The sequence below is a fragment of the Monoraphidium neglectum genome, assembly GCF_000611645.1.
Source record: "Monoraphidium neglectum strain SAG 48.87 unplaced genomic scaffold scaffold00018, whole genome shotgun sequence".
Classification (NCBI taxonomy): domain Eukaryota; kingdom Viridiplantae; phylum Chlorophyta; class Chlorophyceae; order Sphaeropleales; family Selenastraceae; genus Monoraphidium; species Monoraphidium neglectum.
Genome location: NW_014013609.1, coordinates 43,304 through 68,677, shown reverse-complemented (window position 1 = coordinate 68,677; position 25,374 = coordinate 43,304). Strand labels below are relative to the sequence as shown.

Here is a 25,374-nt window from a genome sequence, read left to right as displayed (position 1 = left end):
CCTCCCCACACACACACACAGACACACACACACACACACACTCACCACCCCAACCCCACCCTCGTCACCCCCCAGGACGTGACCAAGTACGCGGTGTACCAGGAGGCGGTGCGGCGCGCACTGCTGGACAGGGTGCCGCAGGAGGAGGCCGCCACCAAGGTCACCACGCTCATGGTGGTCGGGGCAGGTGAGGGGAGGGGCGCTGGACACGCCTTGCGCTCACCAGGGCGTGTTGAGCGGCTGCTTGTCCCGACCTCCTGCAGCCCTGTCATACGGGCCTGGTGTGCTGCACGCACCGCATGCTGTGCGCCCTTGTTGGTCTCATTGCCGTTGTCGCACCCAAGAGGTGGAGCGCGGCATGCATCCGTTTTGCAGCTCGGCCCCACGCACGTCACTTACACCCGCTGCGCGCACCGCTCCGCATCCACCCACGTTGCGCAGGCCGCGGTCCCCTGGTGCGCGCGTCGATCCGCGCGGCGTCGCAGGCGGGGCGCCTGCTGCGCGTGTATGCTGTCGAGAAGAACCCGGCCGCTGTTGTCCACATCCAGGCCATGGTGGAGGCGGAGGGCTGGGCCGACACGGTGCGAGCGGGGTTGAGGGTTGGGCTGCAGGCAGGGCAAGGCGGGGAACTGCTGGAGGCTAGGGCGTGCAGGTCAAGTGAGCGGCAGCAGTGTAGCTGCTGGTGAGGTTCCAGGGTCCATCCTGCCTGCAAGACCAGTGCCCCTCACATCGGGTGCGGAGCACCCGCCCCAGCTCTGCCCACCCACTTTCGACCGCCCTCTGACACCCATCCACACCTCTCAACCCCGCACCGCTCGCAGGTGACCATCGTGAAGGCCGACATGCGCACGTGGTCAGCCCCCCACCAGGCTGACATCCTTGTCAGCGAGCTGCTGGGGAGCTTCGGGGACAACGAGCTCAGCCCAGAGTGCCTGGACGGCGCGCAGCGCTTCCTGGCCCCGGGGGGTGTCAGCATCCCGCGAGCCTACACCTCGTTCCTCGCACCCATCACGACGGCCAAGCTGTGAGCCGCCGGCTGCCGCGCCACCTGCGGGCGGGGGGGGCGGGGGTCTTGCGTCGCAAGGGCATCGCGAGGCAGGGGCCAGGTTGCGGCACTGAGCCAACCTTCCGTGCGCCATGCACCTTGCCAGGCGCGCCGTGGTGCACACGCAATCCTCTTTTAACATTCTGCGTTCGTTCCCTGCGAACAAAGAGCGCGCTCGCACACCCGCATACCCCGCCCCCGCCGCAGCTTTGACCTGTGCCGGGCCTACAAGGACCTGGAGCACTTTGAGACACCCTACGTCGTCAAGCTGCACAGGTCGGGCAGCGCAGCGCAGCGGACGCAGACTGCATGTCACACATGCACAGCGTCAGAGCAGCAGCGTGGGTGCAGGTGCCACTAGCAGCAGCTGTCGTTTGGAGCAAGGCCCAGCACGTGTGCTCTATCGCCCCAACAATTTACGCCTGTGCGTTACTTAGCAACCTGCATATTGCATGCCACCCCGTTCCTACTCTCCAACCCAACCCCCCAGGTACCACCAGCTGTCCCCGCCTCAGCCCGTGTTCACATTTGAGCACCCCAACCACGCCGTCCCCATCGACAACAGCCGCGCCGCGACCCTCACCTTCCCGCGGCGGCCTGAGGACGGCAGCGGCGAGCTGCACGGCTTTGGTGGCTACTTTGAGGCTGAGCTGTACCCAGGGGTCACCCTCAGCACACACCCGCCCACCCACACGCCCAACATGTTCAGCTGGTTCCCGATATTCTTTCCCCTGCGCGAGCCGCTGCTGCTGGCGCCAGGCGAGCCGGTGGTGGCGCACATGTGGCGCGTGGTTGGGGCTCACAAGGTTTGGTACGAGTGGGCGGTGACGGGCCCGCGCGCGACGGCGGTGCACAACGCAGCCGGACGCAGCTACTGGGTGGGGCTGTGAGGCTTTGCTGCCTCGCCACGGCCTGGCCTGGGTCTCGACGTGCGGCCCGGCAGCCTGTTGCTGTCAGCACTCGCGCCACATTGCTGTGCCATGAGGGCTATCAGTCCGGCCCGGCGGCCCAACTTGTAACAGGCCAGATGGTTGTGTCATGTTTGTGCGGCGCGGGGCAGCCGGCAAGTGTACACCTCAATCTTGGATCGTGGCAACATATGGCGAAACAGGTGTACTGGTGATTTCAAATGGTGGTGCTCGTGCAGCAACCTCAAATCTCAGATGCCAGCAGGTTTAGGAGCTATGTTATTGGGCAGGGAGTTAGCGACGCATGCCGACAAAATGCACCCCTCTCAACAGGTTAACCTTGGTTGACCAACGCCTCGGGCGTTGTGGCATGGACAAGTAGTGCGCCGCCCCATACAATGCAAAACATGTGTAACCGCACACCTCCCGAGGGCCCTGGGCTGCAAAATCAATTACATCGCTGGCCACCGGCCTACCTCGGATGTCGCCAGCGCTGAGCAGCAGATGGCTGGGCAGCAAGCAGCGCGTCTGTGTAGCTTGTCAAGTAAATGTTTATGATTTTGTTTTGGTAACGGGTCCATGCAACAAGGCTCTGCCGAGGGGCTGGCAGCTTCCAAGAAGGCAGACTGCAAGGCAGCTGGTAGCCGGTTTGCCCTTGTTACGGGCTCTAGCCTTATAAGCCTATTGTCAGAGCCGCGCCTTCCTTCGCACACCTTCTCTCGTGGCTCCCGCGCGAAAGACTTTTCAGATCACGCCTTGCCACGCTTGCCTCCTGCGCCCGGTAGCGCTCCAGTCGCCATGAGCAAGGTATGAAACTTCGATCAGCAGCCTGTCCACGTCCTGTGCCCTCCGAGCCCTCGCGCTGGGCTCTCAAGAGCGGGATGCCATGCAATCCTCAAGCCACTCGCGACCGCAACTACAGGTCAAGCTCACGAGCTCTGATGCTCAGATGTTTGAAGTGGACGAGGAGGTGGCGAACGAAAGCGTCACGATCAAGAACATGATTGAGGGCGAGTGTTTTACTCTAGCTAGAGGCAGCCGAGTGACCAAATAAGTTATTGATCGCTAGAGGTTACGGGCCGCGCACAACGCAGCGGCGGTGCGATCGATGCCGGCGCAGCGCACGCAGGCGGCCGTGCGGCGCCGCGCTTCCGGTGACGACATGCTGCGTGGCGTCGTCGGCGCAGGCGGGCCTGCATGCGTGTTGCATTATTGATCTCAGCAGCACATATCGAGGGCATTTACGGTATTGTGCTAGCCAGCATGCCAGGCGCCCGTCTGCTGCGCCCCGCCCGCCCATGCCGAAGCCCGCCTCCCTTGATCGCCTTCTTCCTCGGCACACTCATCAATATATATTCGCACCTGCACCACTTCTAGCCCGGCCATGATTCCGATCCGTTCAAGCGCTGATTCACAAGTCTTTCTTGAATTTTGCACACCGCTTGCTTTCGCTCACACCAACGCCCGCCTCCCACCCTCACACATCCCCAGACACCGGCACGGACGAGGTCATCCCCCTGCCCAACGTCAACGGCAAGATCCTGGCCAAGGTGATCGAGTACAGCCGCTATCACGTGGAGGCGGCCAAGAAAGGCGCCGACGACAAGCCCGCCAAGAGCGAGGACGACGTGAAGCAGTGGGACACAGAGTTTGTCAAAGTGGACCAGGCAACACTGTTCGACCTCATCCTGGTGGGCGTGCTGCGCGCACGCGTGTGCATGCGCGTGCACGCATGCTTGCGCATGTTTTATTTGTCAGCTCAGGTGGTTGACGCGGTTTGTGCTTTTTGTCGGCAAGCACCTGAGGCCCAGTCGGGCTCAACAACACGAGGTGTAGGGGTGTCCGGATAAGCGAAGGCAACATGCTGAAAAACAGCAGCAGCAGCTGTAGCAGCGGCAGCAGCAGCAGCGGCCGCACCATTTGGTGCTGGCGGCTGATTACACAATGCACGGTGTGATGGCACACCTGCGAACTCTAGCGGTGGAGTTGATGCACATGCACTTGGACCTGCAGCAACTCGACAGTAGGCAGTATCGGCACTGCATGTGCAGGCAGTACGGCGATGCTGGCAGGTGTTGCGTTGTCTCGCCTACCGCAAAGCACTGAAATGCATGCACGCACACGTGTGGACGCACACGTGTGCACGCACAAAAGTGCACATGCGTTCCTCCCCCCCCCCCAAACACACTCACACTGACGTGCATGTCTGCATGCGTGCACTTTCGACAAAACGAGACACTTCTGCTGCAGCACATCGTGCTCCCGGATTTTTGAGTTTACTGATCTGGCAACAAGGCCTGCCTCTCCCTGGCAATTTGATCACAAGCTGTCTGATGCCTTGTCCGCCCTTCCCTATCCTTCACCACCTCTCCTCGCCCCGTGGCTCACCCCCCTTCCTCACCCCTCCCCCCCCCAGGCGGCCAACTACCTGAACATCAAGGGCCTGCTTGACCTCACTTGCCAGACCGTGGCCAACATGATCAAGGGTAAGGGGGGGTCCGGGAGGATGCGGGGCATGGCTGGGGGTAGCTCATCGCATGTCGTTGCTGGCCGGCAGGACGCGAGGCCGCTGGCACTGGCTCTGCTAATGCTTTTGCGGCTGGTGTCTTGCGTCCGGTGAGCATGTATTTGTCACCCCCACCTTCCAGGCAAGACCCCGGAGGAGATCCGCAAGACGTTCAACATCAAGGTGTGGAGGGTTTGTGAGGGGCGCCGGGAGGCCACCTCACCACTCCGCAGCAGCGCGCAAGAGCATACACGCAGTGCAGTGTGCAGTGCTGCGAAGCCTTTGTCCCGGGGTGCAGCTCAGCATCTGATTTCTGCTGCTTTGCACGCATCCTGGCCCGCTCACGCCTCACAAAAACCGGTGTTGATTGGTGCCGCAGAACGACTTCACGCCTGAGGAGGAGGAGGAGGTGCGGCGAGAGAACCAGTGGGCTTTTGACTAAGCTCGCAGGCCTTTCAATCTGTTGCGCCCAAGCGCAACAATCAGCAGCAGCAGCAGCAGCAGCGATTGCAAGTGTCCCGTCCATTGTTGCTGGGCGCGTGCGGGGCAGTTGTGTGTGAGTGCCCGCGCGCGACATTCGCAAATCCAGGCGCAGCCCCTGGCCTCGCCGGTGGCCTGATGCCGACTGGCTCGTGGGCGGCCGTGTTTCATACGTCACCACGTGTGTTGCAACGTGAAGGGGTGTGCGCGCATTGGCTTGTGTTCGTCAGCTCTCGTCTTTGCTTTTCCCTCGCCTTGCCTTGCCTGCGGGTGATGTGCAGCGTGATGACTTTATTTTCTTGCTGGCAGTGTGGTAGCAAATCTGACAGTAACGCTCTTTGCATACATCCGAACGCTCGTCCAAAGGCATTCACAATCAGCAGTGACATCACCGGTATTAACGTCTACGCAACGGACACTGTGGTGGATGGGTCAGACTGGGTCCAAGCCAGCAGCTCAGCGCGTCGTTGATCACACCCTGGTTACCACCGATCAATCACTTCGATTTGAGGGTTCGCGAGCTGCAACGATCTCGCTCAGCGGGCGCTGCGCTCTATGTACCACTGCATTCTCTTTGTGATGATGTCACAAATATAATTCGCATTCCGCACAAGTCGCGCCCTTGCGCCCCGCTGGAGCACTACCGTAGCGGCAGCGTGTGCTGCTCGCACCCAGTGGGGGTGTCGCATCGCCTTATGCCACAGTGCTTCACGAGCACTGTCAGCATGCACGCCTGGTGCAGATGTTGATGCAGAGGCCTGAACTAGTTGAGTTCTCCACATCCAAGGTCCCCAGCGCAACACATAGACCGGCCAGCAGCCAGTTTGCACAAGACACGTGTACAGTCTGGCCCTGCCAGCCGGGCGTTGTGCACTTACCACCAGATGGAGACCCTCCGCCGCTGCGCCGGCGCCCTCGCCTGGCTGCTGGGCTGCGGGCCCACCCACTCCGAGGCGTACCTGGCGGCCGAGGCCTGCTTCCTGCCGGATGAGCTGGCGGCGGTAAGGCAGCAGTACCACGCGCGCGTGCTGGACAACTACTCTCATGGACTGGACCAGCAGCACTTTCTGGTGGGGCCCCCCGCAAGGGAGGAAAGGGAGGGGTGGGATGATTAGAGTAGGCGCACTGGTGCACGGATATGGTCGCGGGTCGGCCCGGGGTCACTCAGCGCTCAGGAGCAACTTGACAGCGGGACAGCTGCGCACGTGTGGGACACCACCGCTTTGGTAATGCCCGCGTTCGCCACGGCAGCAATGGTGCGGGGCGGTGCACGGGGGTGGACCAAGGGCCTCAACCGGCTCTGCTTGGTCCCAAGGGCGGTGCTGCGGTAAGCCGTGCGCCTACGCCCGCTGCCCCACGCCCCCAGGAGTGGTGCGGCCTGGCGGGCGCCCCGCCCGTGCTGGCCGACGGCCTCTTTGCAGCCGTGCAGCGCTGCAGCGACGACTGCCGCGATGATGCCGACGGCGGCGGCGAGGGCGGCGCGCAGGAGGAGGCCGCGGCACTGACCGGCGGCGGTGGCGGCGGAAGGTACAGCGGCGGCAGTCCCGACTTGGAGGGCCGCGGCGGGGGCATCGGCAGCGGCGGGGGGAGCAGGGGCCGCGCGTCTGTTGTGTCTCTGGAGGACGTTGTGGTCGCCAAGGCGCAGTGCGAGAGGATGGACGACGTGGCCGCTGCCGGGTTTGCGTTTGCGGTGCTGGACCCTGGCGGCAGCGGCTTCGTGGGCAGGTGCGTCCACCCTTGTGGGTGCAGTTTGACCAGCACTGCAATCTGACGCATAGAGCAGTAAGCAGGGACATTGCTGGTGGGCGAGTTTGGTCGCTACAAGTGGCAACCCCAATCATATGCCAGCACCCATCCCCCTACTTTTTCATGGTGCGTCCCAGGGACCGCCTGGCTGCCGTGATTGAGGCGCTGCTGGCGCTGTCCCTGCCGCCCAGCACACCGGCGGCTGCCCCGGCTGCCAGCGCACAGGCCATCGCGGCCGGGTGAGGCCCCGTGACCCACCGCTGCGACGGCCCCACCGCGAAACCGCCTCGCGCACAGCCCCACCTTATAGCAGGGTTCATTGGTATGCAAATCCATCGTGTCATCCAGTGGGGCTGATGGCAGCGGAGCTATGGCTAAGTCTTGTGTGAAGCTGTCATTGATCTGCAAAGCAACCCAGCAACTAGCAGAGCTGTCCAATGCTGCGCAGCGCGCTCGCGGCCCACCGTGCGGCATCACATGATCACAACCCGTCCCACCGCTCGTGACAGGGCGCTTGCGATGGCGGCGTCCGCCTCGTCAGCGGCACCACCTGGGTGTCTCGACCTGGAGGGCTTCCAAAAGTGGTCGGCCAGGGTGCCCGCACCCAAGGCCCTGCTGACCGGCCTGCTGGCAAACATTGGCGCCCCTGGCAGCGACCCCCACCAGCACACGGGGCCTGGCGAAGCTGCGACGGGCGCGGCTGCGGTGGTCGCGCCAGGACATACACCCTCCTCGCCGCATCCGTCCGCGGCCCATGTTGCCGCTTCCGCGCCGCAGGGCGGGCCGCCCCTCAAGCTTGGCCTGCCTGCGCTGGTCACGGGCGCGCCGCAGCCCGCGCCGCCGCGCGACGGCCTGCTGCAGCCGGAGTGGGTGTGGCTGCTCGCGCCGGGCCTGGCGCCCGCGCTGCGGCAGGAGTGGCGGCTGCTGTTCTCCTCGGACCGCCACGGGGCGTCATTCAACACCTTCCTGGCCAGGCTGGGGGAGGCGGCGCCGACGCTGGTGCTGGTCAGGGACCACGGGGGCGCGCTGTTTGGCGGGGTCGCGCATGCGCCCTGGCGCAGGAGCGGTACATTCTTTGGTGCGCGGGGCCTCCCAGGGTGGCGCCGCACGCAAGAGGGTCCAAGGACGGGGTCCAAAACCGGCGCTGAGTTGGGGGCCCGGTTCATAGGGGTGGCTGGACAAGAAATGCAAGCCCTTCTACAAACACGTATGCGGCCATGCTGTCAGTAACAGATACTGCCCCTCCCTATACTCTATACTTTGGGATCCTGCTCCGCATGCGACGCCCACCCCGCCCCCTCAATTTGAACCCGTATTGACCAAGGTGACTACGCCAACAAGCTGGTCAGCCTGCTGCCCGCTGCGTGCGTGTACCCCGCATCCGGCATCAACGCCAACCTGCAGGTGCGCACAGGGCACGGTTGCGTCCGCCGAGCACCATGCTGCGAACTCACAGCGGTGCGCCAGGCACTGCTCTTCAAAGGGCCCCGTTCTCCTCCCAGCAAAACTCCAGTTTTAGTCATGGGGTGGCAACCACATGCGCACTGTCGCCCCGCCATCCACTGGTATGCACCACGAGAGGAGGCTAGGCTTGGCAAGACAACCCTCTCATCGTGCCGCCACCATTCTCCGTATTCCCGCCTCAATCACCCCTAGTGGAGTGGATCACACTTTGAGCAGCTGCCCAATGGCATCGGCTTTGGCGGGCAGCAGGGAAATTTCGGGCTGTGGATCGATGCATCGTTCGACACGGGCCACAGCCGACCAAACGCCACGTACGCCAGGTGCGCTTGCAAGATGGTCACGAAGCTGACGGTGGCATGTGGTTGGTGTGGTGATAAAGTTTTGTTGCGCAACTTACCCCAGACATCACCGCCTCTGTTTGGGCGGATGTTTGCGGGCTGGTTAGCACAACACAAGTGGTGATCGCACAGTCTTCCTTTTAACATGACGCGCTGCAGTGCACTTCGTCAGCCCTCCTTGCAGCCCCGCCGTCCACGAACCTTGCTTGCCGCACTCTGGTTTACTGTTTTACCCCCAGCCCCAGCTTGTCTGTGGAGCAGAATTTCCACCTGGATGCGGTGGAGGCCTGGCTGCTGCAGCCGCCAGAGGAGGACGAGGAGGAGGAGCGGCGGCGCAAGGCGGGCGCAAAGGGCCGCGGCGTGCTCAACCAGGTGCGGGCGCGCGCTGCTGGGCTGTGTGGGCTCGTGGTGTGAGGATTGGTGGTTGCAGCGACCCAAGATGGCAGTGGCGTCGCAGGTCTCACGACTTGGGCGTGTGAGAGCCAGGCGGGCACCCTAATTGCGCATGGACACCAATGCTTTCCCTGGCATCCAACCTTGCACCCCCACCTGTACTCCACTCCTCCGCCCGGCCCCCGCCCAGCCCCGGCGTCCGGGCCCTCACCCCATCGCACACATATACCCCCGCACCGTAGTCCCAGGAGGACCAGCGGCTGCTGGAGCTGGCGGGTGTCGCCAAGAACTACCGTGGCGCCATCCCCGACGAGCCGCTGGAGGAGGGCTAGCTGGGCTATGTTGCTGTTGAGTACGGGTCTGCACTGATGCGGCACAGGCGTGGCGGGAGCGGGCTGCTCTCTATCTCGGTTTTGACACCGCCAGCTACCTGTGCTGGTGGAGCCCAACTAGCCCCAGCTGTCCACAGTGCAACAACGTAAACTGTTTGAAACGGGAAAAGACATACAGCATATTTACAATTTCATTGCGTGGCGCATTTGCGCATTCTTGCAAGTGACTGGCGTTGAAGCGACGTGTTTCTGACCTGCACCGGAAAGCTGCGGCGTTGGCCAGCTGGTGGCGGTGCAAAGCACGCAACGCCGTGATGGCGTACATGTTGCCGGGCGTCCTGGGCGCAGGACCGCCCACACCCCACCCCATCCCCCGCCCTGCCAGTGGCATGGCGACGGTGCTGCCAAAGTGAGTGTGCTAGCTAATTGAGCCGTGGGGCGGCCGCTGCCCGTGCAAACGCGATGCGATAAGGACACCAGCGCTTTCCATACGCCCCCTCAGCCGTAGTTAAGCCGGAACATATCTGCAGGCAGAGGGAAGGGAGAGGGGCCGCCGCAACGGCACATGTGGGGTTAGGGTGCAGCCGGGGATGGGGCCAAGGACGGGGTGCCCGGCAGCACTGTCGCCCGAGTTGCTCTAGACCCAGGGCATCTTGGCCTGGTGGCCGGCGCGCTGCCTTCCGCTGTTTGGAACAAGCGGGATCCCTCCAGTGCTCCAGGGCCCGGGCCAATCGCCGGGCTCTCGTGGCGGCCCCTGTCTCAACTGACCCCGCCTGCGCACCGTTGGTGACGACAAAGCTGGAGCCGACAGGCATCAGGTGGAACACCTGGCTGAACTTGAGCGCATTGGACTCCCCCTCCGTCTGTGAGCGTGCGTGATAAGAAATAGCGAAGCACCCGGGGTCGGCTGCGAAGTGCCACCTGCTGCCGCGGCGCCACAAGGGTGACTCAGCGCTCGAGCAGCCCCCGCGGGCTGCTGCTTCACCGCGTCGTTGCGCACTGCTGCATGCCTGCACACGGCCCAAAGCATGCAGCTCAACTTCATGCCGCTGCGCCAACCCAACGCCTGTACAAGCTGTGCGCCGTGACGCCTTGCATGAGCCCGTGCGCCCGACACCCACCTGCACTTGCCCGGTGACGAACACGATGATGCCCCCCGAGATGCTGGGCTGGAAGTCCGTGGAGATCGTGGCAACCTTGGCCTGGTTGAAGGGCAGTGACGTCAGCTTGGCCACGATGGCCGCGGGGCCCTGGCACTTGGCGCCCTCAAACGTGAACAAGGACTGGTCCTGGTACAGGCTGGCCAGCGCGGCACGGTTGCTGCCAAACAGGCCATAGTAGTACTCCAGGAAAGCCTAGGGCGATCGGAAAGCAGGCAGGGGGGTGGTTTGCGGCTCTGCGCCAATGCGGATTCGATCGATGCACGGAGCGCATGGTGCACTGCACGACGTCAACTCCGCGGCGCCTTTTGATTGCCCCGATCCACACAGCGGGAAGGTGCACCCCTTCAAGCATTCAACGCCGCCCTCAGCAGTCACAGGCGTCATCATCAGGCAAGCAGGGCCGCCAGTGAGGCCTCATGCGGCAGGGCCATGCCCGCACACACCTTCCCGACTTGCTCCGGATCCGCCGACATGCTGGCCTGCGGTTGGGCTTCACCCTTTTGTAATCACTACGTTACGCGGCCGTCCGGTCGCGTCCGTGCCCGCCACTGCAGATCACTTCCCTTAGAGATCAAGGGCGCGAGCTTCTATGGCGCGACGGTGCAATTCAGGCTTAAAGCGATTCAAATTTGTGATTAAACAGACCCATCTTCGGGTAGCGTACGGTATCCGGCGGTCGCTCCAGTGTCGTTCATCGTGTCACTCGGCTCAAGAAGTGCAAGGCAGCAAGACATATTTTAGGTTGATCACTTCAGGAGGCAGCTCTTCAAATCAAATCATCAGCAGCCTGCACTGCTAGATCCGCGCGCCGGGGCCCGGCGCAACGTGGTGCGACAGCGCCGCTGAACAGCGCACGTCGAGCGGGGGCGAGCGAGGGAAGAGAAACGCCTCCGTTTAGATGCGTATCAGCGCTCGCCGACTGCTCGTGGCGGGTTGGTGGCCTGCCGCCAGCTCCCGCACGATGCACCGTACCGCAGCAGGGGCGACGCCCGGCGATGGCGCCCAACCCCCGGGGCCCAAGGTCGCGGCCCACGTTGTCGCAAGATGGGCTGAGACGCCCACCGTCACAGGGCTGCGCCTACGGGTGCGCAGCAGTGGTCGTGACATGTGCCTGCTCGGCGAGCTGTCGTGTGCGGTTACGGGCCCCTCCCTCCTGTGAAACCTTGCTGGCTGCAACCCCAACACTTGAGCGCCCCGCACCCCCAGGTCGACCCAGCCCTGTTCAGCTTCAAGGCCGGCCAGTGGGTCGACTTCTGGGTTCCCGGGCTGAAGCAGGTCGGGGGTTTCTCAATAGTCAGCACGCCCGCGCAGCTGGCAGGGGACGGCACGTTTGACCTGGGGGTCAAGGCCACAAAGCACCCGGTGGCGGAGTGGATCTGCACAAAGGCGGCCGCCGGGGCCCCGGTGGGTGAGGGGCCTGGAGGGCGACATGGATGCGCGCCGGGCGCACGGGCTGGCAGCAGCATCGCGCATTGTCGCTCCACACTGATGCAAAAGTAATGGCTGCAGCTACATCATAGGAACACGCAGCTTCCGTCTTGGGTTGCTCTTGCGGTGTTCCACTGCAATCCCAAACCATCCCTGTCACTTTGTCTCTTGGGGCCCCACGCGATTCACGATGTCAGCCCACGTCCCTGTCAAAGGGGGACGTCAACCGATCTGGGACCCCAACCCACTAGAATTCCCACCTTCCCTCTCCGCCCCGGCCCGCCCGCCCCGCCGCCCCGACAGGTCAGCGTGCGCGCGGGCGGTACGTTCACCCTGGCGCCTGCCAGCCTGCAGCCGGGCCGACCCTCCCTGTTTGTCGCCGGCGGCATCGGCGTCACGCCGCTCGTCTCAATGCTCGCGGAGCTGACTCAGCACTGGCGGGCGCAGCAGCTGACGAGGCCCGAGGGTGCGGCACCCCTTGGGCCCCGGGCGGTCCTCATCTATTCATCCCGCGCGGCACACGAGTTCGCCCTGCTGCCACGGCTGCTGGACCTGCGGGACGAGGCGGGCGGGCTGCTGCAGATACGCCTGCATACAAGCGACTACTCCCCACCTGCGACGCCGGGCAGCGGAGGCAGCGGCGGCATGGGTGCAGAGGTTTCAGGGGTGGAAAGCTCCGCCGCCGAGGAGGAGGAGGAGGAGGAGGAGGCAAGCCGCGGTCCCCCGCCTGTTCTGCTGCAGAAGGGGGTGCGATCGCTGATGCGGCGGCGGGTGACGGAGCGCGACCTGCGGGCAGCAGTGGGGGAGCTGAGGGAGGCAGCGTTGGCAGGGGGCAGCAGCGGCGGCAAGGTTGTGTGTTATGTGTGCGGGCCGCCGGCGCTGTCAGACCAGGTGGTCGCGCAGCTGGAGGCAGATGAGGAGGGCGTGGAGGAGGTGGTGATGGAGCGGTGGTGGTGACCGCCACAACCGTTTTGGCCGCGGCCCGTGGCAGCTATGCCAACGGGTGGTGCTCGATTCGGATTTTTATCAGAGCTGCCTGAACAAGGCGGAAACCTCATGCACGATGTTTTGTATTTGCTTTTGTAATCACTGATTCCAGCCCGCCAGGCTTGACTGTAACCTACTGTACGGTGTGACACAGGCTGCTTGAATGCATACTAGCAGGGACCTTTTGAGCATGCGGACTCACTTTGCATAGGCATGCAGGCCATCTTGTCTCCCATGCGGTGCGGCGAATGACCTGCAAGGAGCGCAGAATCGATCAGTCATGCGGATTGCTGTGGCGGTGACTGCGACGTCGGTTGTCTCTGAGCCAATGACTTGGCATGCGCGATGTAGAGCGCTGCGGCCGAACGCTGCAGCAAGCACTCTCGACTGTGAGCGGAGCGCAGACAGCAGTGACCTTGTCGGGCCAAGGTGCACCTAGCAATCTCACATGTACTGGACTGCACCAGCCCCCCCACCACCAGGCTGGTTGCGACACGCCGGACTTTCATCCCAGCAGTTTTTGACTCGCTGCGCCGCGAGGGCCATTAGTGCTTTCTGGCCCACCCGGGCCTCCACACATCCCTGCACAATGCCGCCGGCTGCGATGGCTGCGGCTGCACCCTCGAGGCATACCTTGCCTGCCTGGGGGGCTTTGGTGCCTGCTACCTGACTCCAGCAAGGCGTGCTGCGCAGGCACTGTGCCGCCTCACAAGCGCAGCGATTTCCCTGCAGCAGAATTTGTTGGGCATCGCACAATCTTGGTCACATCACACAATGTCAGTAGCCAAGCCACTTTGGTAACATTTCAGCATGGAATGCTGGCTCGGGCACCCGCCGCGCCTGGCGCCTCGTGTCATTGTGCCTGACAGCATGCCATCGCCCTGTTTGCGGATACCGCAAGAGCTCCATTGTGGATGCACACTGACACTTCCCAGCGCCAAGGTAGCAAGTTGCGCGTAGAGTTGGTTGTGCGCCACGTTTGGGGCGACCGCTCACATCGTCTGCCGCACAGCTTCAGTGGCTGCAGTGCGCGGGCCACGTCCAGCAGCAGCCGAAGCAGCAGCAGCTGATTACCGTATGATGATGATGAGGGATGGGGCCCACTCCTGTGCGGCTCCTGATTGTAATCAGCGGCCATCAACACTTATGCTGCCCTGCCAACAAAGCTGCATGAATCAACAACCATGACCTGGCGCGGTTTGTGTAGCTGTCCTACTAGGACTCCAAGTCCTAGCTTTGTAGGCTTTGTCTGCTCGAGGGATGCGGGCTGGGGCTCGCAGCCGACCGCGTCCTTGTCCTGCCTCCACCACACCCGTGATGGTGAGGTTTTTGTGGTTGATGACAGAGTTTATCATTGAATTCATGTTGTAGTTTTTCTAACGGAATAAGGCACTCATGGTAGGCCCATCTGGGCGACTGCTAAGGTTGGTGACTCGCCGTACAGTCAGGTTTGGTGTGCTTTGCATGCTGCGCTCTTGCATCATGCAGGCGTGTTCTGTCCATAGAGACGCAGCAACGCGTATCTAAGACAAGCTTAGTTAGAAACATCTGGAAGTACACATACTACTGTCATTGTTCGATCCAATCCCGCCAATTACAGGGTCCCTCACGACGCGATTTCTCAAATACAGCCGCGATCGATTATGCAGCTGCGAATACAAGTCCATAGAATAAATCAGCCCTGACCTGCGCCGTTGGTGGTGGCCGCAGCGCTGCGGTTTGGAGGCGCAGCCTGCGCCCAAGGATTGCTGCCGGCGTCTGTAGGTGGGCGGGCCCCACCAGCAGGAGTCACAGATGCCTCGGACGCCGCAGAGAGGTCACAAAAGACCCAAAACGATGCGCCAGCCCTCAACGTGTGTGTCAAGACGCCACCATCGGATCGTGCTACTGGCTCTAGCGCGCATCACGCCGTCTGCACCGCCCTCCCGACATCAAGGTCCTCCCTTCCACACTGGCCCACTCTCGCCCACCTGGTGGTTCTGCAGCCCCATGCCACCCTCCGCGCCGCGTGGCATGCCGCGGCGCGCGAAATCTGTGGCGTTTGATGACGATGTCCCTGACTACGATGGCCGGGCCTTTGACGAGCAGCAGGAGGCGGCGCTCAAAATGATCATGCACGAGCTTCTTTTGCGCGGAGACAGTTGCGCCCCGCGCCTCAGCAAGCCAGCCGGGTGCCATCGTGATGCAGGCCGCACGGGTGGGTTCCATGCCCTGCGCCCTGACGGTGCCGCTGCGCCGCCAGAATTGCAGCAGCTTGTGTCTCTCGGGCTGCAGCCGCTGCTGGATAGGATCATGGCGAGGGCCGGGGGCGGAGGCGGCAGCATTTCGGAGCAGCGCCGGCAGGCGCAAGGGCTGTGTCCAGGCAGTGAGCAGCAGCAGCAGCAGCAGCAGCAGCAGCAGCAGCAGCAGCAGCAGCAGCAGCAGCGGCGGCAGAGGCGCTGCGGCAGAGACGTGGACGACCAGGACAGCGGCGATGCTGTGGCTCACCCTATACCTGGGCTGCTGGGGCGGCTTTTGTCACACCTTGCAACATGCGTGCTAGCCGACGTTGCGGTCGGCCTGCTCTGCCCCGGGTGAGCAACTGCCTGCAACCTCTGAGGGATCAGGAGCCATGGTCATCTGTTGCATGCAGAGGTGGTGTGTGCATGTGCATGGGCTACCCCCATCGACATCAGGCGCTCACTTTGCGCTGTGACCCCCACCTTCAACCTGCAGACAGCCGCCGCCCCCCAACACTCCGGAGCATGCGTCCGCACTGAATGTGAGTATGGATCAGGCAGTGCATGCATGCCAACAGCAACGTCGAATAATCACATAAGCGGCACGGCCATAGTTGCAGCCCATGGAGGCAATGGGAGTGAGTGCTGAGTTGGGCTGCGCTACAGCGGCGTGCCTTGCGTGCTGTGTCCCTCTGCATGAGCAGCTCGCGCGCCAAGCAACATGCATCTGACTGAGTTGCGCTTATCATGCTGCACGCAGCCTCCTTGACGCCTGATAAATCGCCCGCGCTCTTGTGCCTGCACGTGCGCCAGGCCCTCCTGTGCATCGCGCGCCGCCAGGTCTACAGCGAGTGCCACGCCAGCGCCGCATTCAAAGCTGCGACAGGCCTGGACCACGGCAAAAAGCCGCCAACGCTGGGCCTCTCGCGCGCTGCCGAGCTCCTGCTCGCGCCGCGGCCGCAGGACGTTGCGGCAGAGCTTGCTCGCAGCGTCGTCCGCAGCGCTGGCGCCAGCACCGCCCACAATGTCGACGATGACGAGCTCCCGGGGCAGCACCCATGGGGCCTGGCGTGGCTGCTGCTCCGCGCCACGGCAAGCAGCAGCGACAGCTGCGTCCGAGCTTACTCTGTCTCTGCCGTGTCCAGGTTGCTCAGCCAGCGAGCGCAGAGTGCTCTGCAGTGCAGGGGTAGCGGCGGTGACGTGGGCGGGGGCACATGTGCTGCGACCGCGCATGAATTGGAGCTGGAGGCGGCGCAAGCGGCAATCGAGCAGCTGCTGGCCGCTGCAGCGCGCGGCCGCGCAGCTGCACTGGCGCACGCCAAGGATGCGGATGTATGGCCGCGGGCGGCTGGGGAGGCTGCGGTCGTGATGGAGTTGGCGGGGCAGATCGAATGTCTGTCCGCACGCATCGTTTCAGAGCTCGTGGCGCACCCAGGGCTGGCTGAGAGACTGGCCAGCAGGAGCAGCCAGGTGTGGCCAGTGATGGATGATGGGGCAGCAAATGACGAGGCAGGGCCACGGCCACTATCGGCAGGTGTGGGCCGGGGAGATCCAGTGGAAGAGGGCTTGTTGAGGAACATCCAGCTGCTGCAGCAAAAGGTGCGTGTGGGAGTTTTGGGTGGCGCGTACCGCGCACGTGGGTGGAATGTGCTTGAGTGAAGAGGTCTCTCACCCGCGAGCGGCATGCGGCATGTGGTCTGCAGGCCGGCGGGGGCAAGGATAAGCTCCAGCGGCACGTTGGCCGTCTATTACAGGCGCATCAGCATCATGCATGCATGCTGAGGCATGCACGTGTGACCCTGCATTATGTGAGTTCTTCCAGAGATGTGCATGTCACCACTCAATTTTGCTGAAATCCTGAAAGGATCGCTTATGTTTCGTGCCCCTCCGCCTCACCCCAACCGGCACTGGCGGCGCCTGCCCCTGCCTTCAAAGGCTCTCGGGCTGGCGACCATGCGCAAGGCCTCTGCTGCCACAGCTGCCGGCACATTTGCTCCCTCCAGCGCAACCGCTGACCGCATGGCAGGCAGTGCCAGCCTTGCGGCCCGAGCCAACGGGGTAGCGGCGCTGGCCGACCACGTGCTTGGCTGCAGCCCAGGTGCCGTCGCCCCCGGACCCTCCAGGCCGCGGCTGGCACACAATGATACGCTGGAGCAGGGCACCTTGGCCGCCCCTGCGGGCGTGGCGCTCGGCGAATTCCGCGGCCGCCTCATGCGGCTGCGCGTCCCACCAAACGCCTGCGGCAGCAGCATACCCGTTCGCGTGCCTTTTGCTGGCCTACCGGAGCGCATTTGGTGGTGGGAAACCCGGGAGCGTCAGGCTCGGCAGCTGCAGAGCGACCTGGCCGAGCTCAAGGCACACGCGGTGACGCTGCGGCTGCGAGACAGCGGCGGCGGGAGCGCGGAGCAGCTTGCGGCGCACGTCGAGTTGTGGGCAGAGGTGCAGGCTTACGGGCTGCGCGACCTGCTGCTCGTGATGGCGCGCGACCCTGCATCGCCCTTGTGGCGGACGCACCGTATGGTCCTGGACGAGCAGGCGGCGCACCAGCTCCTCGCACTGCAGCGCGACTTGAGGGCGCGCGCCAACGACACTCGCGAGACCGGAGGGGGCGTGTCGATGGTTCGTGGTCTGGGGGGCGAGGCGGGACTCGCGCCCGTGTTTGGCCCTGGCGGCTTCCTGTCTGACATCGTGGGTGCCCTCCGGAAGCGGGAGCGCTGCCTCCAGGACTTCGCCGGATGCAGCTGGAGCGCGACGCTGCGCGAGGCGGTCGCCCCTCGTCTGCGACCCGCACTCACGGAGTCGCTGGCGGTACCTTGCCATTCGCCACCGGAGGGGGGCAGCGGCGGCACGGCCTCAGCAGGGCTATGGTCGGGCGTTGTGGGCTGCGCGCCAGGATGCCCCTGGTGTGCGGCTGAGGCAGAGGAGCCTGGCCCCGGCGAGCAGCAGCAGCAGCAGCAGCAGCACGGTTCAGCATTTGGCGATGCAGCGCCAGTCCCCTTCGAATCCCCCTTCCTGTGGCGGCGCCTTGTGTGGGCGCTGCTGGGGCGAGTCGCGCCTCGCGTACGCGATCGGCTGAGGTCAGACGCCGGCATGTGCCCCCACAGCTGCAGCTTGCTCCTGTGGCAGGCGGCTGGGCTGGTGATCAATCATTACATGGACTGGGGGTGCACGCGCTTGGTCGCTGTGGCTGGCATTGACAGGTACAGCCCCCGGCCGCTGCACGCCAAGGAGGCGGAGCGCGCCTATGCGCGCGGCCTCGACGAGGCATTTGAGAAGGTGCTTGTGACCCGTGCACACGGTGGCGGCGTGTTGTTGACGCGGACTATGAATGCAGCCGCGTTCGCGCTGCAAACTACCGCCTCGCCTGCTTGCTGTTTGCCATGAGGAGCCTGTTGGCCAATTTGTTGCTTGCCCCCTGACTCTTCCCTGCCCGGCGGCCGCGACCGCCCTTTTGAAGTGAAACGAAGTCCCCCTCCAACACAACCCGTCACCGCCCCACCCTGCCCTTGTGTACTCCCTGCTCTGCAGGCCCACTCCCCTGCCCAAGTGGTCCTGGCCTGCCGCGTGCTTGAGGCGCTGGGCCCGCACGAGTCATCCACTGCGCCCGACCCCCAGGCCGTGTCCCTGTGGCCGGCCATGGCCGCACCGGCCACAGCCGTGGCACTCATGCACGCCAGCGCGGGGCCCGAGGCGTGGCCGCTCTCTGGTCGGGAGGGCGGCCGGCCGCCGTGGCCGGAGGATGATGGGGAGGGGCACCTGCCCATGTGGCCGGTTTGGTACCACATGCGCGTGCTGGGCATGTGGGACAAAGCAGGAAGCTTCAGCAGCAGTGCGGAGGACGGCAATGCGGAGGCTGTCGCAGCGCTGCGCAGGGCAGAGGCCGGCAATGAGCTGGCAGAGCGTCTGCGGGGCGCAGGCGCAGACAAGGTGGCGCGGCGGGCGGCGGCGGCGGCGGCGGCGCGGCGAGTCTATGACGACCCTGACGTCAGGTCGGTAAGGGAAATCTCGGAGTTGCGTGGTTGTGAGGGCACTGTATGTCGCCTAGAAACTATCCTGCCAACCAAACTCTGCAGCTGGAAACGGTCCCCTCACAGGCGAAGGCAGCTGCCCGCATCACTAGCTGGCTCCCCCCCAATCACCCTCCCCTGTTACCCTTAGGCTGGACGCCGCCGTGTTTGCAACGCGCCAGGCGTTCAGCTCGTCGGACTTTGACCGGCTGCAGCGTCAGGGCTTCCTCTCGCAGCTTCTGAATCGCCCAAACCGTCACACGCCTCAGCAGGACGCCTGCGGCTGCGACCGCTGCGGCCGGACCGCCGCGGCGTACCTCGTTTGCCCGCGTGGCTGCGGCGTCCGCTACTGCGGCGAGCGGTGCCGCGCGGAGTCGGCCACGCTGGAGGCCGAATGTGGTGGCGGCGGCGGCCCTCTGCCAGGCCTGTCCAGCCATGGCCCTCTGTGCGGCTACCTGGCGCGCAGCCTGGCAGACGCGCGCCCCCGCTTCGCTGCGCAGAGGTGGCGCCTGGAGGTCGAGGGCGATGCAGTGCCGGCGGGGCGGCCGGGCGCGCGCCGCGCCTGGTGGCAGAAGCTGCGGCACGTGGGCCAGGTGTAGAAACAGCGCTCGCGGGATGCCGTGGGCGTGCAGGGGCCCCCGCTTGCACAACGGGGCCGGATTGTTTGCAACTTTTGGGAGTGGCTCCGAAAGAAGGTGATTATGTGAGTGGGCACACGATTTTGGAATGTGAGTGATGACAGGTATCAAGAAGGTCTTGGTTCAAGTCATTGCTCAGGGGCACCCGCGAGCATGCAGGCACCGCGTTTGGGGACCGGTATTCATTCGTGGGCTCTGTGTGCCACCCACGCTGGGCAGGACGCATGACGTTTGCTGCTACTGACGACTGAAGCAACCACAGAGATTCATTCTGCTTTGTAAGAGACATTTGCTTTAATTGAAGGTTTGCCTATCTAGCAGCATCAGCAGGGACGAGCAACGAAACCGTCGTGTTGACGTTGACACACCCAGGCTCACAGGCGGCGGTCACGCAACGCATCTGACGTGCACATCACGCCGAGACTGACCGTTCGACCTTGCAACTTTCATTCTGTAATCCATAAACAATCTTCAAACACGTACCGCCGTGAACTAGTAAACAGCAGTCGATCTGGGAGACTCGGGACAGCGGCTATGCGGGTGCTGGCAGCGGTGGTGGGGCTATGCCTCTTATCAGCAGCAGCAAATGCTCTGGATTTTGAAATGGGCGTGCAGACTAAGTGCGTCTATGAGGAGATCAACGCGAACGTGATCGTGGTGGGGGACTACAAGGCCTACAACAAGGATAACCCCTCTGTTGCCGTGGCTGTGGACGTTCTGGTAAGGCAATGCCATTGCCGGCGGTAACGATCGCTCGTACAGGGCAGCGGTGCATTTTGCGTGCTGCGAGCTGCTGAACGCTGCACTGCTGCTGGCCCGATGCCCCTCTCAGGTCACGGACCAGATGCATGCGGTAATCCACACAGCCAAGGCACAGGTCAAGGGGCAGTTCGCGTTCACCAGCAAGTCGGCAGGGGAGTACAAGGCCTGCTTTACGGCGCCAGGTGCGGGGCCCCAAATGGCGCAGAGCAGGGACAGCAAGGCCCCATGCCGCTGCTGCCAGCGTGCCATGCTTGTATGGAGATGCACCGTATGGCGCATACGCTGCAGAAACATAGATTTGGGGAATGCAGACTCCAGAGGAACATCCGCGACTGTAGTAATGGAGTGCAAAGTCAGAGTCAGGACCCTGCAGCGTGTCAGTGGCAGCAGATTCGCTGCGAGCCAGCCATGCCAGCAGCTACGGCTGAACAGGACTACCAAGCGCTCTGTGAGCATCAGCCCTCGCCGCAACGACGATGCAGCTGCACTTCGGCGCTTCCGCTGCTGAACACGTGCACCTCTCTCTCGCGTCGCTGCGCCTTCCCGTTGTCGCAGACCACGCCACCGCACAGACCACAAAAATAAACCTGGACTGGCGCACGGGTGTGGCCGCCACGGACTGGGACACCATAGCCAAGAAGGAGCACCTGGACCAGCTGAGCGTGGAGATGAGGAAGGTCAGGGGGCGTGGGCCGTGATCACAGGGGCGGGGCGGGGAGTGGGGGCCAGGGCAGGCGTGCAGGGGTGTGGTCTGGGCAGCCCCGGCGTGCATGGTGCGGCGCGGTAACCTTGAGATGAGGGCAAGCATCAGTCACAAGGGGAACAGGGGGATGATGGGCGCGTGTGCATGGACTGCGCCAGGGTGCTGCAGATGCCAGGTGAGAGGGACCGGTGCGAGTCAGCACGGGGCTGCTGGCCCCCACTTGCAGGTGCTTGCCCACCCCCATCGCACCGCGCACTCCACCCCCCCTACACGTGCACATATCGCTCATGTCCGCCCCAGGTTGAGGGCGCCATACGCGAGATCTATGCGGAGATGCTGCAGCTGCAGCAGCGCGAGCAGGAGATGCGCGACATCAACGGTGGGGGGTGGGGGGCGGAGGGTGAGGGCGGGAATCAGGCCAAGGGGCGCTGCGGCAGCACCAGCCGGACTGAGTTGCAAGTTGGGCAGCCGGGGTTGAGGGGTTCTGGTCTCAACATGTATTTGTGACAGACAATGGAAAGGCAGCGCGCACCTGACGATGTGACTGCGCTCATTTTTGGACCCTGGGCGCCTCCTGCCGGCCCCGGCCCAGCGGCACGCGGCCGGGCTCAGCATACAGCCGATCATCAAAGGCCTCTCGCCGCGTCCGACGCAGCCCCATCACTCGACCGCTGCATCTGCCCCCCGCCTGCCCTCAGAGGAGACCAACACGCGTGTCGCGTGGTTCAGCATCTTCAGCCTGTTTGTGTGCATCGCCTGCAGCGTGGTCCAGCTGTGGTACCTCAAGAAGTTCTTCCAACGTGAGGGGGGGGTCAAGCGATATATTATACATCCCTCGCGTTGTGGGCTCGCTCTCATGCGCGCGCGCATATGTGTGTGTGTGCATGCGTGTGTGTGTTGCAAATCATGTGTTGTCGTGGCGGGGTGGTCGCGGTGGTGTTGCAAACAGGGGATGCACGCACGCAGCCACAGCCTGCTGCCCCTTGCAGCCAAGGAGGTGCTGCTTGCAGTGGTTGCAAGGTAGAGCAGGGCCTTACTGGGTTGACCAAGGCTTTCCTGGCACTCGGTGTGCTCGCCCCTCACACCCCCGTTGTGCGGGCCGCCGCGCTGCAGGCAAGAAGTTGTTGTGATCCCATCCATAGTAAGAGTGGGACCACGCAGCAGCAGCACGAGCCGCAGCAGCAGGAGCAGCAGCAGCAGGAGCAGCAGCAGCAGGAGCAGCGACAGCTGCACGAGCAGCGGCGGCATCAGCAGCGGCGTCAGCCCCGGCCTTATGCCCGGCGGCGGACTTTGGTGGTGCAGCACAGCGCGGCCCCGCCATCAGCCGTGGGGGCTTGCTGCAGCCGGCCGTCCCCAGCCGTCCCTCACTGTCAGCGGCCCCAGCGGGCCGCGTGCAGGGCGGGCGCCCCTGTCGGCCGGCGGCTGCTCGCGCCAGGGCTGCTCTGCTGTGCTATTCCTCACAATTATATGTCTAGTCTATTTTCCTCAGCCTAGTGTAAAGCAGAACTCAAGCAATCTGGCGTCGTCCCCCAGTCTTCAACACAAGAGCGCGAAGCTTGTTTGCGTTGCCCAGACGCCTGCAGTGCTGGAGCTCCCTGCTGCGCCCTCGTTCTGCGTGGCAATTGCTGGACTGCCAGCCGCCCCGCATGTCTATTTGATCGACACCCGGCAAGTAGGGGCGCCCAGCCTTACCCGCCACCGGACACGGCTCGCGTCAGCCTGGCGGGCGCTTCAAATGGCGTTACAGACACAGCGCTGGCACGTGCCTGCAGGGCCAAGAGCTGCTGCTCCGTCGTGTCAGAATGGATCTCAACGCAGATGCATGGGTTGAAGGGTTGGTTGCGAGGTGCACTAGGCGGCGCACAGGGCAGCAGCAATGAGGTTGGGTTGTGGCCCGCTCGGTGGGGGGTCAGACCTCTCCTGCAGTTCGGGCGGTCAAAAATCAACGGTTTGGGCACAAGAAAAGACTGGTGACAGGAAGCTATGAACGCCCCACAGTGCAACTGTTGCCAGTGTGCGAGTGTGCAAGAGCACGCCCTGAGGTGCCTCAACAGGCCCGCTGCAGAGCACAACACGACAAGCCGTATGCAGCGGCCGCGTGCAGCCCCCCGTCACAGAGCGCCGCTGCCCGGCCCGGCCGCCGCCGCCGCCACGGGTGCGTGCCGCGCGCCCGCGTCCCACTGCAGCGTGAGCGAGTTGCCCATGACGGCCAGGCTGCTGAGCCCCATGAGCGCGCCCGCCACGCTCGGCGTCAGCGCCACCCCCGCGCCCGGCAGCAGCGCGCCGGCCGCCAGGGGTATGCCCACGAGGTTATAGGCAAAGGCCCATCCGAGGTTCTGCTTGATCTTGGTCATCGTGCGGCGCGCCAGGTGCACAGCATCAGCCACCTGTGCGCGTGATAGCGGCCCATTAATGCGTCGTCAAAGTGTTGGGGGCATGGGTGGCGGTCGGGAGCAAGGAGGGAGCAAGGCACTCTCCTGACGTCATCCGCCGCAGCAAAGAACGAGGCCCCGCCTGAGCTGCAATCCAAGGGTCCCCGGTCAGAGCGCCGACAGGGGCCTGCGATGGCGACCCGAGCGCCCGCCCGCGTCGGCACAACCGAGCGCCCGCCGCCCTGCGCAACCAGCCCGGCCCCCAGGCGCCGCCTGGTGGTGCGGAACACCCTGAACCACACCTGGTGCAGCTGGTCCCCCATCAGCACGATGGACGCCACGTCGCTCGCCGCGTCCACGCCGCCCGCCATGGCCACCCCGACGTCCGCGGCTGCCAGCGCGGCCGTGTCGTTGACGCCGTCCCCCACCATGGCCACGCGGCGCCCCGACGCCCGCAGGCTCTCCACCAGCGCCGCCTTGCCGGCCGGCTTCACGCCCGCGTGCACGTCGGACTCCGGTATGCCCACCGCGGCCGCCACCGCCAGGGCCGCCTCCCGGCGGTCCCCCGAGAGCATGAGGGTGCGCAGGCCCTGGGCGCGCAGCTGCGCCACGGTGCTCGCGGCGTCCGGGCGTACCTGCGGGGGCGCGGTGGGCGCGGTGGGTTGGGGAATGGTTGGCTGGGTGCGTGGTCGCGTGTTGTGTGCGCAAAGGCTTGGTGAGGGGTGCAGAGGCAGGGAGTTGGAGTCCTGTCTAAGCAGGGGCCGGGGGGCTGGGCAGCGATCTGGCGGTCACATGGTGGTGGCCGCTATACGGCTCAGCCCGTCGCTCAACCCGCCAGCTGAGTCAGGCATCTGTGTCGGAATGCATCACACAACACACACACACACACATACACACACACACGCACACATGCATGTGCACACGCACGCACATGCGCGCGCTGCACCCCCTCACCTGGTCAGCAACCTCCACCAGGCCCACCACGGCGCCATCCACCCCCACATACACCTGCGTGTGCCCCGCCAGCACGCAGCCCTGCCCGTCCACCACGCTCCGCTGCCGCTGCCCCTGCTGCCACTGCTCCTCCAGCTCCGCTCGCTGCTGCCCCTGCCCCTGACCCTCGCCAGCGGGGCCGCCGCCCGCGAGCACCGCGCCCTGCCTCTCGACCCACTCCAAGGTGCCGACCGCCACGCGGCGGCCGCCCACCACCGCGACCGCCCCGCTGCCCGGCTCCTGCAGGAAGGAGCCCGCCTCCACATGCAGACGGGACGCACCGCCCCGGCCGTCACAGCTGCTGCTGCTGTCACCGCCGCCACTGGCGCTGAAGCGGCTGCTGCTCCCGCCGCCGTGCTGCTGCTCGCCGTTTGACTGCTCGCAGTCGTCTCGGCCCCACAATCGGCGACGCTTGCCGCACACCCGCTGCTGCTGCTGCTGCTGCTGCTGCTGCTGCTGCTGCTGCTGCTGTCCGCTCAACACGCCTGCGGCATCGCCCACGTCCGCCGCTGTCAACGCGTCCCCAGCACTACCCGCCGCCGCGGCCGCGACGAGCGCCTTGGCCACTGGGTGTGTGGCCTGGCGCTCGACGGCGGCCGCCAGCAGCAGCATCTCGCCGCCGCTGAACCCCGGGGCCAGCAGGGTGACGCCCGCCACCTGCGGCTGCCCGCGCGTCAGCGTGCCGGTCTTGTCGAACACGACGGTGTCCACCTGGACATGACATGCGTTGGCGGGGCGGGGCGGTTGGCGCTGGGTGGGGCTGTGCAGAGAGACGACGCTGTGCCGGCGTTGCCGACGCATCGCCGGCCATCAGTACAGCCGGGTTGCAGTAAAGCAACCCCGACCTCCCTCGGCCCCCCTTCGCCCCAAAGCCCCCCCCTGCGCAAGCA

General features: G+C 64.5%; 8 protein-coding genes across 8 annotated transcripts in view; 6 read left to right on the top strand and 2 right to left on the bottom strand.

Annotated features, from left to right (window-relative positions):
* Positions 1–171: 171 nt before the first annotated feature.
* MNEG_0265 (protein arginine N-methyltransferase 5) lies at positions 172–1,935 on the top strand (the record flags this gene model as incomplete). Its single annotated transcript, XM_014051267.1, has 5 exons — positions 172–187; positions 442–581; positions 822–1,024; positions 1,253–1,321; positions 1,536–1,935. 5 exons carry the CDS (start codon positions 172–174, stop codon positions 1,933–1,935), a joined length of 828 nt encoding a protein of 275 aa, XP_013906721.1.
* A 967-nt stretch (positions 1,936–2,902) lies between these two features.
* MNEG_0264 (SKP1-like protein 1A) lies at positions 2,903–4,901 on the top strand (the record flags this gene model as incomplete). Its single annotated transcript, XM_014051266.1, has 5 exons — positions 2,903–2,969; positions 3,445–3,644; positions 4,370–4,439; positions 4,602–4,642; positions 4,839–4,901. The coding sequence occupies 5 exons, from the start codon at positions 2,903–2,905 to the stop codon at positions 4,899–4,901; spliced, it is 441 nt and encodes a 146-aa protein (XP_013906720.1).
* A 922-nt stretch (positions 4,902–5,823) lies between these two features.
* MNEG_0263 (putative TLD domain-containing protein) lies at positions 5,824–9,212 on the top strand (the record flags this gene model as incomplete). Its single annotated transcript, XM_014051265.1, has 8 exons — positions 5,824–6,009; positions 6,306–6,664; positions 6,823–6,924; positions 7,195–7,763; positions 8,010–8,089; positions 8,342–8,469; positions 8,727–8,859; positions 9,123–9,212. The coding sequence occupies 8 exons, from the start codon at positions 5,824–5,826 to the stop codon at positions 9,210–9,212; spliced, it is 1,647 nt and encodes a 548-aa protein (XP_013906719.1).
* Positions 9,213–9,710: 498 nt separating this feature from the next.
* On the bottom strand, positions 9,711–10,848 carry MNEG_0262 (Nuclear transport factor 2; the record flags this gene model as incomplete). Its single annotated transcript, XM_014051264.1, has 4 exons — positions 9,711–9,736; positions 9,994–10,075; positions 10,334–10,567; positions 10,819–10,848. 4 exons carry the CDS (start codon positions 10,846–10,848, stop codon positions 9,711–9,713), a joined length of 372 nt encoding a protein of 123 aa, XP_013906718.1.
* A 488-nt stretch (positions 10,849–11,336) lies between these two features.
* On the top strand, positions 11,337–12,760 carry MNEG_0261 (Oxidoreductase NAD-binding domain-containingprotein 1; the record flags this gene model as incomplete). The annotated part of the gene is made up of 3 exons (XM_014051263.1): positions 11,337–11,459; positions 11,582–11,779; positions 12,107–12,760. 3 exons carry the CDS (start codon positions 11,337–11,339, stop codon positions 12,758–12,760), a joined length of 975 nt encoding a protein of 324 aa, XP_013906717.1.
* Positions 12,761–17,220: 4,460 nt separating this feature from the next.
* MNEG_0260 (hypothetical protein) lies at positions 17,221–19,615 on the top strand (the record flags this gene model as incomplete). The annotated part of the gene is made up of 4 exons (XM_014051262.1): positions 17,221–18,086; positions 18,210–18,285; positions 18,538–18,998; positions 19,168–19,615. The coding sequence occupies 4 exons, from the start codon at positions 17,221–17,223 to the stop codon at positions 19,613–19,615; spliced, it is 1,851 nt and encodes a 616-aa protein (XP_013906716.1).
* Positions 19,616–20,188: 573 nt separating this feature from the next.
* On the top strand, positions 20,189–22,249 carry MNEG_0259 (hypothetical protein; the record flags this gene model as incomplete). Its single annotated transcript, XM_014051261.1, has 6 exons — positions 20,189–20,374; positions 20,487–20,598; positions 20,972–21,093; positions 21,420–21,519; positions 21,818–21,919; positions 22,233–22,249. 6 exons carry the CDS (start codon positions 20,189–20,191, stop codon positions 22,247–22,249), a joined length of 639 nt encoding a protein of 212 aa, XP_013906715.1.
* A 981-nt stretch (positions 22,250–23,230) lies between these two features.
* MNEG_0258 (hypothetical protein) overlaps positions 23,231–25,374 on the bottom strand; it is a gene marked incomplete at both ends in the record, with an annotated part of 5,275 nt that continues 3,131 nt past the window's right edge. Inside the window, 3 exons of the mRNA XM_014051260.1 lie at positions 23,231–23,506; positions 23,692–24,126; positions 24,446–25,195. Coding sequence (XP_013906714.1) covers positions 23,231–23,506; positions 23,692–24,126; positions 24,446–25,195 — 1,461 coding nt within the window. The remainder of the gene's footprint in view (positions 23,507–23,691; positions 24,127–24,445; positions 25,196–25,374) is intronic.